Source organism: Eubalaena glacialis, chromosome 5, assembly GCF_028564815.1.
Source record: "Eubalaena glacialis isolate mEubGla1 chromosome 5, mEubGla1.1.hap2.+ XY, whole genome shotgun sequence".
Lineage (NCBI taxonomy): Eukaryota > Metazoa > Chordata > Mammalia > Artiodactyla > Balaenidae > Eubalaena > Eubalaena glacialis.
In genome coordinates, this window is record NC_083720.1 from 3,854,526 (window position 1) to 3,871,723 (window position 17,198).

Genomic DNA, 17,198 nt, shown 5'->3' on the forward strand with positions numbered 1-17,198 from the left:
GATAAGGAAGCAGGTGTGAAGATGGAGGTCAAAGCGAGGAGGATGGGGAGGAAGGCTGGGGGTCAGGGTTGAACCTGCCTAGAGCAGCAAGGACCACGGTGGCCCTCCGCCACGGCCCGCCTGGGGTTCGGCTCTGACCTGCCTGCCCACCTCCCGTGGGCACTCACGTCATGACCAGCGTCTCGTCCCCCGGCTCACTCAGCAGCCCGTCCACAAACACGGAGGTGCTGGTGAAATTGTGCGTGCTCCAGGTGAGGCCCTCGTCCACACTGAACCTGCCGAGAGAAGGGGAGTCACCACCTCGGGGCAGGTGGGAACACATCCTGTGTCCGGGACGAGCTGCCTCACTGGACCCAGCCCTGCCCATGCCCAGGGACCAGAGCTGTCCAGCTGAGGTGGCTGGGAAAATAGGCAGGAGCAGTGGCCAACCCCAGGGCCCATCCAGTGTCTCGGTCACAACAGGATCCCTGACCTCACGCTCTCCTGGGAGGTCACAGCAGCCACCCACCACCAGTAGATGGCATCCACATCTGCTTGGTGACACCACAGTCAAGGAGTCCTGGGTGTGTGGTCTGGGTCCCAAGCTGCTTTGTACCCCTTGAATTGCAGTTATCCAGGCCTTGGAAACATCCAGGTCAGCCCCACCCAATGCCCGAGCCCAGCCCAGAGTTTGCCAGGTCATTGATGGGAGCTTACTGTCTCTCAGTGAGGCATATCAGTATAGCCAGCTGCAGTGCAGAAAGATCTTTTTCAGACTAAAGTGATATTGGCTTCCTGGCAGCCCCCCCAGCTCTGCCTTCCAAGTCCAGAGTTCACATCTGCCCTCACTTCCCCACAATAAACCTTCACCTGTCTGAAGCTGATGCCAACCCCACTCTCACCTGGGCACACGCTGCTGGCTTCCTTCTCTGACCCCACCTCCTCCACTGAGCTAATTCCTGTCCATGCATAAAAGTCACCTCCTCTGAGAAGCCCTCCTTGCTCCCCCAGGATGGGGTGGGTGGGGGCCTCCTCACAGCCCCAGGCCTCCCTCTGGCCCACCCGACCATGCTGGGTCATCATTCCCCATTTCCTCACCTCTCCAGGCCTGGCCAGAAGCAGCTGTTGGGTGGGGGGACTGGGAACTGTTCTGAGGGGTTCCCAGGTGGGGAGAAAGAGCCCCTACCACCCCGCACCCAGTGCTGGGTCCCGACAGCCTTACTTGAGGATTTTCAAGGGGATGGAGGTGTCCTTGATGGCCACGATCACGCCGCCGTGGTCCAGGTAGAGGATGTGATGTTCCTCCTCAAATACCTGCAGAAGACAGCGGACGGGGGTCTGAGGGCAGGACCCTGAGGGGTCGGAGGTTGTTCAGGGTCTGGGGTCGCTCTCCAGCGGGGCAGAACTGCCGACACGCTGCCTGGGGTCAGCAGCAGGGTCCGGTTCCCTGAGGCGGGGCTGGTCTGAGGGCTTCAGGTGTCCCCAGGCCATCCCCATACTCCCCCAACCACCCAGACTCAGTACGTGTGGGATGAATGGATGCAGATGGCGATTTCTAGACCATTGACAAGAGAGAAAAATGTAAATAAACACTGCAGGTGGTCCTGCCTAAAGGAAAAACTCATGCACCAAAAAGGCCGACATGTGAGGATGAGAAATAGTGGAATTTAGAAAAGCATTTAGGGTAAGGGTCACCAATAAAAGCAAACCTCCATTTGACATTAAGATAGTCTATCTGCCACCTCCTTCAGGAAGCCCTCCCTGATGCCAGGTTGGGTGGGGAGCATCTCTGGGCCCCCTGCCCCAGCACTTACTGCACTAATTTGTCACTGTTTCCTCCAGCCAGGGAGCTCCTCAAAGGCTGTTCCTGCCTCTGAATCCTTTCTGTGGCCCGGCACATGCCTCAGCTCACAGCTGGGGGTGCCTGTGCTCAGGGAGTGTGTGTGGGATGAATGAATGAATGAGTGAATGAGTGAATCTCCACCAAGTCCTCAGGGGACAAAAGGTCGAGTGGCCTGGACAGGGCTCTTGCAGGAGGAAATACCTCTGGTGGCCTCGCTTGTCTGCAAACAGCCCTGGGATGGGGACCCATTTTACAGATGAGCAAGCTGACGCTTGGAGCTGTGGGGGCCAAGCCAAGGCCTCAGAGCTGGCGGGTGGCAGAGCCGGGTGTGGCTCTTTAGTCTTGCCAGGACACCGGGCGACCCCCTCTAGATCTTCCATGAACGCAGATATCTAGACGGCCAGCCTGTGTCTTGACTCCACACAGAGAAGGGCACCAGTGTCCTCTGCCACGTCCCCTGCAACCCTGTACTTCGCCTACAGGAAGTGGCCCCATCACGACCACCTGCAGTGGGCCAGGGCCCCATTCACCTCCCACCCTGTCTGACCGTCTCAGGGCCTGTGGGTTCTGTAGCAGGGGTGCAGGGAAACTCAGGGGGAGACGGGATGGAGCCAGGACCCCACACCCACAGCCCCTCGCCGGGGCCTGCGCGCTCACGGGTGTCAGCCGCTCCGCACAGGGGCCTGGCTAGGCCTTCGTGCCTGTGGCTCTGGGGCCCCTCCTGGGCCGGGGAGCCAGCGACTGCAGAGCTTGGTGCCGAGCGAGGCCGGAATAAGTGCATCTCCAAGCAGATGTTGACCCAAACGTGGCTGTATCTGCACTTGCCCTGGCAGAAAGAGCCCCGAAAGCTCCCACACCCCGGGACCCTGTTCTAGAGCAATGACCGAGCAGGAACGGGGAAATCATTTAAAAAAAAACCACACCCACCCACACAACTATTAACTAGCATCTTCCCCCTGATCTTCTATCTTGAGTCTTCCTTTGTTTGAATGTCTGTTTTTCCAGAGCCAGCGGGAGGCACTCGGGGAGGACCCGGAGCAGAGGCCTTTCCTCTTAGGAACGGGAACTTCAGCAAAGCTGGTGGTGCCTCCAGGCCAAGACCTCAGCCCTGACATCCCATTACCCCCACACCCCCTAGCCCCACCAGAACCTTCCAATGGCCCCCATGGCCCTTAGAATCACATCCAAACCCTTCTCTGGTCACTGGGGCTCTGTATGAGAGGCCCTTGCCCACTCTCTCCCACCTCCCGTATACCAGTCACCCTGGCCTCCTTTCCCTGAACACGTCTCAGGCCCTTTGCACATGCTGTTCCCTGCCTGCAAAGCTCTTCCCCAGATATTTCCACCTTCTCGTCATCTTGCTGGCTTTCCCACTGCTCACAGGAATTCTCTAGGAAACCCTTCTGGCTTGACTAAAGAGGAGAGGTCCCTTACGCAGAATGGTGGAAGAGACCTGGATACCTGTGAACTATGCCCTTAAACATGTCTGATGCGGGGGAGGGGAGAACTGGGTGACTGGCACGGGGGCCTCTGCCGCGCCTACAGAGCCTTGTTTAATAGCAACCACACTCAGAGGTCATCTCCCCATTTTCCAAAGGGAGACCAGAGGCTCAGAGACACACAGTGACTTGCCTGCAGCCACACAGCTAGTAACGGGCAGAGCTAGGGTAGACCCCAGGTCTCTGACTCGACCGCCTGCCGCTTCCACCAGCAGCTCCTGTCGCCACGAGCAGGACATGCTCAGCAGGAGGAGAAGCTGTGTCTTGTGCGTGATGAGGTCGCAGGGTGCAGTGAGGGCCCAGAGCACTAGCTTGGGTCCTCCCCAGATCCACCCCTGTATCTCCCTCCCACCAGATTCCACGGCCGCGCCTGCAGGGGTCAGAGGAGTCCCTGGGCCTGGGTGTCCTAAGCTCTGGGAGGTGCTCTGGGTGGCACTCTGGATAAGTGTGCTGCCTGAGGCTACATTAACCGAGATGGCATCTCCCGGATGAGGGAGGTGACGTCATGCGGATTTAGGTACTGAGGGGAAGAACTTCTCACAATTCCCCTCCCCATCTCTCCACCCGTCAAACAAACCCAGTGTCTCAGGTCCTCTGTCTGGGTCCTGGGATCCAGAGGTAGAAATGAAAGTTTCACGCCCCAGAAACTCATAGCCCAGGGAAACACCGCCCCCCGCAAGGAGACAGACCACCTCCACCCAGGGACTCGCCCACTCGGATGCCAACAACAAGCAGCCCATCGAACCCACCCTCTCTGCCCAGTGCTCAGCCCAGGTTCTGCCACAGTACAGGGGTCCCAGCCAGTGGTCTGGGGATGGATGATGTGCTCCAGTTAAACTCGAGAGCTGAGCCAGTGGGCACCCCAGGGAGGGGGTCACAGCGCATTGGGCAGGGCAAGGGCATTACGGGCGGGGAAACAGCGTGTGCAAAGGAGGGTAAAGAGAGCAGTGTGGCCAAGGGGCACGAGCTGCTTGCTGGGCTGGAACTGTGGGCAGATGCAGAGGCCCGTGGATGGGCCGGGCAGCAGGGCACGTGGGTCAGCCGACGGTCGGGACTTCCTCCCTCCCGTAGATGGTGGGGGACACCCGAGGTTTGCTTTGGGAGTGAGGAGGACAGATTCCCCTTTTAGAAGCTTCCTGGGGGAGGGACGCTGAGGGGGGAGGGGGAGGTGCAGCAAGCAGACAGTCTTCTCCTCCAGGAAATAGTGAGCTCTCCGTCCTGGGGATTATTCAAGGAGAAGCTAGGCTCCCTCCTGGGACCTCCAGGCTGCCAGGCAGGGTGGCGGAAACCACGCTGGGTCCCGTGACGTGGCCCTAGAGGCACATTGCATGCCGCAAGCACATCCGTCTCTGCCTTTGAACTTGCAGAGGCCTCTGCCCACCCGCCCTGTGGGAGCCCTCCTTCCCACTCCACTGGGGACCTAACCCTCTTCCTTTCCTGGGGAGATCCGCAGGGATGGTATAGTGAGAGGTAAGCCGGAAGTGGGTCCTTGGATTGCTCCCGAGCAGGATTTACCTCCGGGGCGCGGCCCCGAACGTGTGCACGACCCTCACTTGTGCTCAGACCCCACATCCTTTGCACCCTCCTCCCGCAAGGACAGGCAGGGGGCCGTTTGTCTTGTCCATCCACTGAGGAGATGGGGTGCCTCCCAGCCATCCCAGGGGACCCCCACGGGCAATTCCACTCTCGTTAGCTTGGGAGTCAGGAACAAGGGGGCTCCAATATCCACCACTGGATCACAGGGTCTTTGTACATCCGTTGCTATGGTTTTCTGTGCCTTGACCATCGCCTAGGCAGGGTTCCCCCAATCCTTTCTCTCCCGCACCCTGAGTTCTAGAGGGGGCTCCTTAAATGTGTTCTGGCTATTTTTTGATCATTCCAGGGAAGTCATGTTTTTAAAATGAGACATTCCCCCGCCCAAAAAAAAAAAATAAAATAAAATAAAATAAAATAAAATGATACATCCCTTAAGCATCATGCACAGTGTTATTTGTAATTCACATTCTAAGAGTTTTCCTGTAGAGACAGCTCATTGCATCCTTGACAAGCCGGCCTGAGCCCACCTGGTCGTCTGGGCTTCGTGCCTTTGTCCCACCCTGGCCTCTGCCTACTGCCTCCCCCCCAGTAAACGCCCTCCCTCTGACACGCATGCTCACACATGGGCACCCCCCGCTCCTCTGCCAGGCACCCCCATTCCCCCATGCCTCCCCCATCACTGGGGAAGAAATGGGTACCTCAGCTCAGTCTTGAACAGACATTCTCCCATTTAATTCTGACAAGTTCCCAAGTTTGAAGTCTAAGCAAATTGCTTGACAAAAGTGGCCACCGTGAATACCTTTCTCTTCTGTTTCACCTGGTCTAGTAAGTCTAACAAGGCGGGAGCAGGGGCGGCGGTTTCTCGAATAAGTGGACGGGTGGTGACCTTTAAGAAAGTTTAGACATGTTTCACTAGTTTTAGTGAAATAGGAATATTATAACACAATAAATCTCTTTTGCCCTTTTCAAAATTCCTTGTTTCTTGCATATTATTAAAAAACTCCAAGGCTTTAAAACCAGGGTGCAGGTGAGCTTCACACGTTGGGGGTTAACATATTTGTCCAGAGTGGTACCTGGGCAGGGGGCTCTAAGTGGGATACTCAGGGGTGCAAAAAATTGACCTGAAAACAGAGCTTCTTACATCCACCGAAGAAGAGATGCACATGAAAATTTAGTGCATTTTCTCAAGCAGTTAAAGTAGAAACTGTCACTCCATGAAGCTGGCAGACCAGATGAGGCTTTTTTTTTGCTGGAAAGAAATAGCAAGGGTAGAGGGAGACGGGGCCTCTCCTGGGGCGGAGCGCTTGGGTTCAGCTCCTGGGCTGCCTGACTGCACAGGGCGCTGGACCGTCAGCCTTCGCTCCCCAGCCGCCCTGCTCTGCGTGACGCCCACTGGCCGGCAGCATCCCGCCCTCCAGTCTGAGAATTTGAGCCGCATGTGGGCGCAGCAGGGAGGGGTCCTCACAGGGTGACCCCGAGTGCTGGGGGCCGTTCCCTGCATAACTGCTTTCTCCTGTTTCTTCTCCCTTTCCTGCTTTTTCTTTTCTCGGGCCACACTGAGCATCAAATCATCATCCCATGGATGTGTCCCAGGAGGCCCAACCCAGACTCGCCGTGGCCCCCCCAAACCTGCTCTTCCCCATTTTCTCTTTCTCTCCCAAGTCTGTGCCATCCACCCAGCAGCTGCCCCTGCCAGGAACCCGGGGGTTGTCCTCGGGGTCCCCATTTCCTGGCCTTTGGGCTCAGCCAAGCTTCTGAGTCCCCGTGTGGCTTCCTGCCGGACAGCACCTCCACCCCGTCCCTGGCATTTATCCCCATTGCTTCGATGTTCATGGTAACCTGTCTGACCATGGGAAGATGCGTCAGATCTGGAATTCTCCAGCAGTGGCTGCTGAAAGAACAGCAGTGGTGTGGGCAGCCTGGCCTGGGCTCTCTTTTCACAGATGCTGATGTCACATCTGCTAAAGTGAGCTGTGTGCAGCCCCTCAGGCCGGGGAAGATGACGAAGCGTGTCTCAGAACTCCTCTGGGAGGGAGGGGCCGAGAGGACAGACTCTCCCAGGAGCCTCGGAGGAGGAGTGAGCACGGTGGGCTCCAGGCCCCTCCCTGCCACCTTACCTGCCTCCAGGTGTGCCCACAGTCTGATGTGATGTACATTTCTTCTTTATATTCCACCAGCTGGGAGCCCAGGTTACCTGGTCCAGAAGCAAAGTGGCAGGGTTGCTCTTAGGATCGGCCACTCTCCCCCTTACCAAGGTCTGAGTGCAGCCAGATCCCCAAACAAGGTTGGTGTTTGATGTGCTCTGGGTCTACACCTCCCAGCACCAAAGCCACCCGGCGGACGCCCCTCTCTGCCCTCCTTGTATAGTGATGGGCCTGCTGTCACCAGTACGGGTCCTAGTCTGAGCAGTAAAAGATTAACTTTGCCCAGAGAAAGCCAGCCTCAGGCAGCTCCAGCTGAGCCCAGGTGCAGGCAGAGCTTGGGGGCTTCAGGGGGACCCACGGTGACGAGTGTGATTCAGGAATAAAAAGCATGGAGTGGTGGTCGGGGGCAGGCTAGAGAGGATGCTGGCCAGGTGGGCAGTGTGGGGACACGGCAGCCCCTGACGGGCTTTAAACTGGGCCAAGACATGGCTGGGCTTGCATCTGGAGGCCCCCTGGGGGCCGGGTGCAGGGGAGGCCAGAGGCAGGTCCAGGGCAGTCTGGGGCAGTCCAGGTGAGAGGCAGGGTAAGCACAAAGTAGATGCTCATTAAATATCTGTTGAGGGGATGTTTGGGAGGATGGTGAGGTGGGCACCAAGCCAGCTGGGCAGCCAGGAGGCTCCTCCTTGGTCCTGGTTCACTTGAAGCCATACCAGCCTGGCAGGTGGGTCACCAGCCTTGAAGGCCACTCTGAGGGGCTGGGACTTAATCCTGGGGCTGCTGCCAGAGGGGGAAGAATCCCCACTTAGCGTCTCCAAGGAGACGCCAGCTTACAGATAGGAAACTGAGCCTAAGCGGACCCCTACAGAAAGAACGATGGCCACCTAGAAGATGCAGCTGCGGGACAATCTCAGTGGTCTCTGAGCTGGGCTGGATGGCTCTAAACAGCCTCCTGGGAAGGGTCTTGGACAATGGGATTTTCTGATGGGTCAGACTGGGCAGGCTTCTGCTGTGACCACATGATGATGGCAGGGACCAGGGGCCTGAGCTTCCGGGATGAAGGGGGCTTGTTACGAGGACACTGAAGCCGTTCTGCACTCTCTCCTGGAGCCCCTGACCTGGGCAACTTGTGCACCACTTGCACTTCGGAGACTTATTCATGTGGTGCTGTCAGGAGTCTCTCTTCCAGAGCCAAGTGTAGATGTCATTGGAAAATCCCAAAGGAGACGGATTATCCTCAAATAGATGAGGCAAAGTGAGTTCAAGTAGAGTGGCAGAGGGTTTGTGTGCCTGCCTTTTTTTTTGAGGTCCAACCAACCACCAAATCTTCCATCCAACCATCCATCCATCCATCCATCCTTCATTAATTTATCATCCATCCATCCATCCTTCATTAATTTATCATCCATCTATCCATCCATCCATCCACCATCCCTCCATCAATCCTTCATTAATTTATCATCTGTCCATCTATCCATCCATCCGTCATTAATTTATCATCCATCCATCCATCCACCATCCCTCCATCCATCCTTCATTAATTTATCATCCATCCATCCATCCATCCACCATCCCTCCATCCACACATCTGTCTCTTTTTCATCAGTTCCACCCACTCACCCACTGCTGCACTTATTCATCAGCATTTGCTGAGTGCCTGCTCTCTGCCCAGCCTTGTGCTGAGCTGTGGGGAATCCAAGCTGAGTAACCATGCGCCTGCTCCCAGGGAGCTCTCAACCTAGCCGGGGAAGAAGGATGCCCTGCAACTGTGCACAGAGCCAGGATGCCTGCGAGCCCAGGGAACTGTGAAAGCAGAGAAGGGAAAGCTAATGGACCCATGCAGGAGGGGAATCAAGGAGAGATTCCCGCAGGAAGTGACCTCTGCACTGTGCCTCAAAAGACAAATGCCACTGGCCAAGGGAAAGGGGCAGATGTGCCAGGCAGAGGGACCGGCCTTGGCGACAGCATGGAGGTGGGAGGGGAGGTCAGTCAGGGGAGGTGGGGCAGAGGGGCAGGTGCTGAGCTGGGTTCCCTTCTACCCGCCTGGCCACCAAAAGGTGCTGAGGAAAGGCTGCTGAATGAAAAGAGGGAGATGAGTGAATGAACGCAACAGCTGGGGGTGGGCAGAGGAAGGAAGAGGAGCCCTTTATCTCCCCATCCTTCCAGATGCCAGCAGAGATGCCAGGACCCGCGCATCAAATACAGAAGCCGCGCAGCAAAGGATGTGGTGTCAGCTCAACTTCCCAGGCAAATTTGCAGTCCGTGATTTCAGGGGTGCGATGTCTGTCTTTTAAGTGACGCAATCTGTTTTTCTTGTTCCATCTACCAAGGCTGTCAGGCTGCCAGTCACCTAACAGGCACCGGGGAAAATTAAGGGGAAATTCACAGAGCGCATCCACAGGCCACCAGAGTGGGAGGCTCTGCAGGAACACGGGGGCTGGTGCCCTCACTTTACGGAGGGGAAACGGAGGCCTGGGGGATGAGACTAAGAAAGGCCTCCTTGCTACGTCCCCTCCGGGCTGTTCTGGGGTCTCCTTGGGCCTCCTCGCCCGACACCCCGACCCCTCCACCCCGCTTCTGTGCTCTCAGGGCCTGGTATACAGTAAGCGCTCACTGAATGTGCATTTCCTCTCCCCGCTTCCTCGATCTTCAGGTTGCAGAGTGGCTCAGGCCTCAGGGCCAGAACAGAGCAAAGCGACAGCACAAGATCCACCCCAGCCCACAGCTGGCAGAGGGGGAAGGGGGCCTGGACCCCTCACCATGGCCCCCAACGTGGCAGAGCAAGCCCTGCGGCCACTGAGATGCAGCTAGAACAGGAGCAAGGGGACCGCCCCTCTGGTCCTCCGGTTGCTGTCAAGTCCCCAGCTCCAGAGGGCCCGGGTGCCCCCCGCCCGGCTGATGGGACTCAGGTCAGCTCTTGACCTGTTCACGCCCCTCGGCCCCTCAGCTGGGATTGATGGGATTGATTGACGGAACTGATGGGTCCCCGACTGGCTGAGTCACAGAGGAAGGGGCTCTGCAGGAGGGCTGGGAGGCAGGGGTCTTCCCGGCGCAGAGCGGGCGGGGGTGCTCCGAGCTCCCCGTCACGGCCCCTCAAGGTTTTCTCAGTCCTGTGACTGTCAGAGCCAGCGTCCGGGAAGCGTTTGCAGCCTGTGCTCTGTGTGGTCCTGAGGATTCACGTCCGGACGAGGAGCCGGAAGCAGCCGGTGCTGCGTGGTGGCCCAGGACAGGTGCAGGGCAGTGAGGCAGGGAGGGCCTTCCACCTGCATCAGACCTTTCAGTGCCCCCAAGTCCGAGATGATTATCCTCATTTCACAGATGAAGAAACGGAGGCTCAGGGAGGCGTAGAGCCCCAGAGCAAGAGCTCGGAAAGGCCCAAGTCAGAATTGGGCCCAGCGCCCTCCGTCTCAACCACCCATCTGTGATTTGCTACCTCTGCAGGACTCATTCCCTTGACACGCCCAGTCAGGAAGAACATTCCAGCAGGCACTCTCAGCCCGCTGGGTTTATTTCTGGGTTCACTATGGCTGTTTCTAGACCCTGGCAGTTAGAAGCTCGAGTTCCGGTCTTTGCTTCTTGAACCATCCTTTTCCCTTCCTCATTGGATTCATCTACATCCTTCTGTGGGTCTGGCCTCTGTCCACTGAACCGGAGGACAGGTCCCCGGTAGAAGGGCCCTGGCATGCAGCCCGGCACAAGGGCAGTGGTGTCCAGCCACTGTTCGAATGACAGGGCCACCTGTGGAAACACATCTGGTGTTGATGCTTCCTACCTGATCCCCAAATCAGCCTTATGATGGAGGTTTCATCCTCTTTTTGCAGGTGAGGAAGCTGAGGCTCAGAGGGTCCAGGAAATGCCCAAGGCCCAGCAGCTGGAGGTGGCAGAACCTGGGGCTTGTAACCCCCACCTGCCTGCCCCAGGGTGGAATGAGGGATGGATGGCAGGGAGATCAGGAGAGAGACTCCCTGGAAACAGGCAGCCATCGCCCCCGGCTGCCTCGGGAAGCTCAGTCAGGCCAGTGGGAAACTGGTCCCTGCTTGGCGACTGCGGCGGTGCCCGAGGGAGCCCGGCTCATTCCACCTTCCCCTCTGTTCCCAGCAGACGCTCAGGGCTGGAGTGGAGGATGTAAAACATTTACACCTCAATTGGCCCACATTGCACGGATGGATCCATCTCAGGAAAGCCATGGCGAGATTAAAAAGCAGCAGAATGAAATATAAATGTAGCATCCTGCCCTTGGGGGGACAGTGAGAGGGAGGGAGGCTGCCAGGGCACCCCCTCCACTCCCCGTTCTCCGTGTGACTCGCGGGCAATGAAGTGAAGCTCCTGCAGATCCTCACAGCATCCCTGGGGGGCTGGAATGGTCGTCCAGAGCTTTCAAGGCCTTTGAGTGGTGGAAACATTTGAAATTCCGCCTTTTGTACTTTGGTCAAGAATTTGGGGTTTCAACCCATCACGAACATGCATTTTAAATACACCTTTGAGCTGATCTCCCTGTGCTATGTGGCTGCTTCCCACTAGCTAGCTATTTTACATTTGGTGGTGTATATATGTCCATGCCAGGTGGGATAGGGAGGGTGGGAGGGAGACGCAAGAGGGAGGGGATATGGGGATATATGTATACATACAGCTGATTCACTTTGTGATACAGCAGAAACTAACACACCATTGTAAAGCCATTATACTCCAATAAAGATGTTAAAAAAAAAATACACCATCGCCTTCAGGTCCAGGGAACAGAGTCCACAAGACAAGGGGTGCCCGACATGGGCGACCCAGCCCGTCCCTGCATGGGACCTGGAGCCCCATGAGCTGCACTGAAATCGAGGCTGATGTGTGATTTTTCGTTGATTGACGCACGTCCGTCATTGAAGCGGGCAGATCCCGCCCCAATCGCAGTCATTGACTAAGACCCCCGGGACGTAGATGAACAGAAGGACACTCAGAAGATGAAAGGTTTTACTTGCAGTCTTCTCTGTCTGGTTGTGTCGCTCGCTCCCCTGCTGGAAAGCCCCCCTCTCCAGGATAACGTGAGACGCCCCTCCGATAGCCGAGGTCTCCCGCCATCAGAGACCCACAGAGCGGACAGGGGGTCTCACCTCCCGGCCCCTTCGTGGGCTCTGATTCGGTCGTTCTGAAAAGCACTTTCCCGCCTCTGCCTGGAAGGCCATTCCTGCCATCTCAGCATGGCCACTCATTTATACATACACTCATTCACTCATTCATTCATTCACTCTCTGACACACAGCCAGGCCCGGGCCTCAGCGCTGGGATACGTCTGCTGAAGGGGCGGATGTGTCATCCAGCTCAGGGTCTGGGGCGCGAATCCTCCGGATCGCAGATGGTGCTGGAGTAGACAGAGGGAGGGAGCCCCGGGTTCAGGAAGCTATGAGCCCCGGCCCAGGCCTTGGTGGTCCCCCCCTGTGTGATGGGCAGAGACACTGTCTCTCCGACTGCCACTCGCCCCGTCTGCACCCTGGCTGTGCAGAGACTCAGCCTGGCCATTCCACAGCCCGGATGAGTGGCGGGCCTGATGGGCCCGCCCCAGAGCCTTGCCTTCTGCAGGTTCAAGGGGCACGGCAGCCCCTCCCGGGGCTGGGGCTTCCCTTCCCTGAGGAGCCTGGGGTGGGTCTCAAGCTTCCTGATGGCACCTTGCAAGCTGGGGGCAAGTCTTCCCTCTCCTTGGGCTCATTTCCTCCTCCATAAAGTAGGAGTACTGACCTCTCAGGCTTGTCATGGTGATTAGAAGAGTTCAGGGCCTGGCCAGGGAGAAAGGGCCACCGTAGCAACTGTGGACACGACGGACACGGTCCTGCCCTCCCCACCTTTGTCTCCATGGCGTCAGGGACCCTTCCCCGGACTTAGCTGCTGGGAGCTGGTGAGGCTATCCCCACGCTGATGGGTAAAAGGAAAACCAGACGCCAGTCGCTACCTGGCAATGGACTTGTAAAACATGTGATTTTATTTGGAATGATTCTTCTAACTCACATAAACCTTATTTTAGAGTTTTATTAGATCGGCATACATTTAGTGATCCCTGAAGAAGGTTCTAGTTTAATGAGGTAGACAGACACAATCACAATGTATACTTCTTTTTTTTTCCCTTATGTTAGTTGTATATGTGTCTCTCTCTCCCCACTAAACTAGAACCTTCTTTAGGGACCAATAAAAGTCAACCATGATGAAAATTGTCCTCCCGTCCATCTATCCATCCACCCAGCCATCCATCCTTCTACATATTCATTCACCATTTTGTTATCCATTCTTCCATTGGGCCATCTGACTATCCATTCTTTCAACTATCCAATTTTCCTTTCACCCATCCTCCCACCCATCCATCTAACTATCCATCCATCCTTCCATTCTTCCATTGGTCATTCATCCATCCTTCCATCCATCCATCCATCCATCCATCCATCCTTCCTTCCATCCATCCTTCCATCCATCCATCCATCCTTCCATCCATCATCCATCCACTTTTCATTTAGTCAACACATATCAGGTGCCCACTCTGGGCTATGCAATCACCCCTCAGGGTGATGTGCCAGGAGAGCTGGCTTCCTGGAGATACTGTGGCACTGCCCCCAGTGGACACACCATGGCCCCAGGCCCATGACCATCAAGTTCTACCCTTGAAATTGGAGCGTCCTGCAGGCAGTGATGGCTCCTGACCATAATGGCAGCCTCTTACCTGCGCCCATGATGAGGCCGGGGGCGGTGTCCTTGGTGTGCACAGTGCCTGACACGTAGGGGTTGTCTGCCCAGCGCAGGTGCAGGTGCAGGTGGCAGTCTGGCTGTGGGGGGGAGAGAGGGAGCCACGGTCAGCACTTGGGAGGGAGAAGTGACCTGAGAAAAAGTAAGGCTGAGGCTGAATCCACTCCTGTGGCTTTTTGGCTGTGAAGGTGGGATCAGGAGTGCTTCAGAGCGGTCGGGGGAGGGCGGGAAGGAGGCTTGGAGGCTGACGGCCAGGTGAAGGCTGTCAGCTCAGGGCCAGGTGGGCTTCTCCAGTGGAGGGTTCTCCCAGCCTGGGTGCTGGAGGGTGGGCTCCCCAATGTGGCTCCTGAGTGCAGAGCTGGGCCGCAGAACGGGACTCCGGAAGGGAGGCTGCACGGTCCATGCCCACGTTCATTCATTCATTCATCCGCCCAGAACATTTACTGGGGGCCTCTTAGGTGACCACGGTAGCCTGGGCATCAGGCGACAGCTGCGGGACACCCCGTAAGCCCTGCGCCCTATGGGAGAGGCAGGGGGTAAGGTGGGCGCGCTAGAGCCCAGTTTACTCACGAGCATCAGTGCAACCTTGACGCAGCCCCGGCTGGTGCCCTGGCTGGAGGGGCAGAAACACTGGTTGTAATAAGAAATCCAACGGCAGCTCACATTGCTGTTCGGCTGCCTCTGGGCCAGCACCAGCACTTTACAAGGTGTGCATCACTGAATGCTCTCAACATCCGTACTATCATCCCTTCTGCGTTGATGGGGAAACTGAGGCAGAGTGCATTTAAGCAACTTGCCAGGGCAGTGGTGGGGCTGGGACCACAGCTGAGGCTGCCTGGCTCCAAAGTCCATGCTCTGAGCCCCGTGGCGGGTCTGGTACTTCCAGGCAAACTGGGCCAGCGGCCCCCAGAATGAGGAAGCACCAGCTGTTTCCTGCCCGGTGCTGCCAGGCCCCTCATCTGTCTCCACCCCAGCTGCCTGCATCCCCACCCTCTGCTGAGATGGCAGAGGCCACCGCCAGCTCCCCTGGGTGGGGCTGGGGGATCCCGGGGGAACAGACGAGCTGAGAATGATGTGTCCTCTGGACTGACCTTCCCGAGTCTCCTCTCCCCTGGCCTCGGTGACTCAAAGCCACAATCCCTCTGTCACATCCACAATAGACCACAAGACCACAGGGCACGGGACAAGGCCCAAGGTCTCCGCACAGCTCCCTCCAGGCCACCGGACACGGCACCGGGCAGTGACCCGCCAGCCATTAGCCAGGGCTGCCTGTCGCCCACACCTCCAGGGTCATTGCAGAGCTCCACTGTCATTGCTATATTCTACTGTCTACCGAAATCCATCCGAGAGAGGTTTTTTTCTCTACAGTTTATGTTTCTTTAACACTTTCTTCTGGTCCATGAACTGAGTGTGTTTTACACAGATTATCTGAAGTTAAAAATGAAACCGATCAGTAGGTTGGATATGGATCTGGGTCAGATGCCACCAGGGCCCGATCCAGTGGGAGATGGGCTCTATTTGTCTGTACCAGAGTTTAAAAAAATGTATTTGTTGCATCACATACTGTATGGTTCCACTGACAGGAAATGTCCAGAGCAGGGAAATCTATAGAGACAGAAAGTGGATTAGTGGTTGCCCAGGGCAGGGGGTGGGATGGGAGATGGGGGGTGGTGACTAAAGGGTACAGGGTTTCCTTTAGAGGTGATGAAAATGGTCTAAAATGGACCACGGTGGTGGTGGCACAGCTCGTGAAGATACCAGAAACCACTGAATTGCACACTTTAAATGGGTGAATTGTATGGGATGTGACTGGTACCTCAGTCAAGCTACTAAAAACAAACAGACTAAGAGGTGGCAAAATGAGCCGAAAGAGGCCCCCTTCTGAAGCAGACTTGGTAGGCTAGAGACCCTCCCCGGGGCAGCCTGGGGAGCCCCAGGCTGAAGATGGTGGGGCCCCGTGGAGGGGGGAGCCTGGTCACGGAATCACCCCGGAGGACAGTCCCCATCCAGGAACACCTGGATTGAACGGGACAAACTTGACCCACTGTGGAAGGTTAAGCTGTCCCCGCGTCCTGGATTTCTCCTGGTTTCTTACAGCTGACAAGCAGGTTAGTGACCTAATGCCTGTGGTGACACCCTTCAGCCCCCTCGCCCATCCAACGACCAGGCACTAACGGGGAGGGCGTGTCCAGGGGGAGGGGTGCCCATGACCTCTCTGAGCAGGGCCAGTATCCACCTGCAGAAGGAAGCTCTACGGCAGGAGGAATAGGAGCCTCTGCAGGGACGTGGCCCGCCCTCCTGTGTCCCACTGGCACGCTCCCGGGCTGAGAAGGTCCGGTCCAGGCATGGCCCTGCTCTGGTGCCCCAGGGGTCCCTGAAGAGCTACGACGGGCAGCAAAACGAATGGGTTTTCATTCTGAATCCAGATGTCAACAGATGCAAAACCGTCTTCCAAGGGCCATTTCTCATCCTAAAACAGGTCTGAGCCACACTCACCTATTCCCTGTCACTGGAAGGAAATCTCCCCAGCCAGAGAGCTGGTCAAATGGCCTGGGAAAATCTTCATGACCCAGAGTTAAGAGAAAAATGGAAGACTCAGAAATCACACACGTGTCAGGATCCCAAAGAGGACTTTTTAACGTGAATATAAGCCAAAGGATTGACAAGAAAAATGCCCGATTACCATTACTTCTGGGTGACGTGGTTACAGGTGTAACTTATTCCCCTTTTTATACATTTCTGCTTTTTCCAAGTATTCTGCCATAAGCAGGAATCACATTTCTGATGAGAAATAAACCCTCAAGTGTAGCTTGCCCTGTGCAGTTGGAGGCTGCGTGGCTGAGTGGACACAGAGAAGAAACCCAGGAGAAGGGCCACGCTTGCCCACCTGGCATGCCCCCCACCCGCCGCTGCCAGGTCTGCACACACAGGGTAATGGGCCTCGGAGCCAAGGCTGCGATTTCTGTCTTTTGTGCCCAGTTGGGTGTCCTGGTACTTGTCCTCTGTCCACTGTGCTCATTGGGCTCTCTGCGTGCCTGCCTGCAGCCACGCACTTACCAGCTGACCCCTACTTTTATTATTTTAAGGCCAGAACATAAATCTTGAAAGGTTATCTCCTTGCTGAGCTGCATAATTGCAGACAAGAATCTATTCTTAGCGAAAACTTGCTTTGACAGATTAAAATGGCTTAACTTTGTCGATGATGATACAAAAATTAGCCCTTTCACAGCAATTTTTTTCTCAGAAGAGCTTTTACAAGGGGCAGGTGATTAATTCTCCCCGCTGGTCGACGGGTGTTATTATCCCCTGTTATTAGCGGGAGGGGGGCTTGCGTAGAGGCCGAGCGCAGGCCCCTAGTCAGTGAGGTCAGGGAGCGAGGGACTGACACTGCCCAGGCCGAGGCTCTGCCCGGAGAGCACAGAGCCCCACCCTGGCCCTGGCGGGTGGTCAGTGGCTGTCCAGGCAGGGTGCCTACCATCTTCGGGG

General features: G+C 56.5%; 1 protein-coding gene across 1 annotated transcript in view; it reads right to left on the reverse strand.

Moving 5' to 3' along the window:
- SORCS2 (sortilin related VPS10 domain containing receptor 2) overlaps positions 1–17,198 on the reverse strand; it is a 499,376-nt gene that overhangs the window by 33,905 nt on the left and 448,273 nt on the right. Inside the window, exons 11-14 of the mRNA XM_061191944.1 lie at positions 13,690–13,792; positions 6,975–7,051; positions 1,202–1,293; positions 168–275 (exon numbers count right to left, since the gene is read on the reverse strand). Of these exons, the coding sequence (XP_061047927.1) occupies positions 168–275; positions 1,202–1,293; positions 6,975–7,051; positions 13,690–13,792 (380 nt within the window). The remainder of the gene's footprint in view (positions 1–167; positions 276–1,201; positions 1,294–6,974; positions 7,052–13,689; positions 13,793–17,198) is intronic.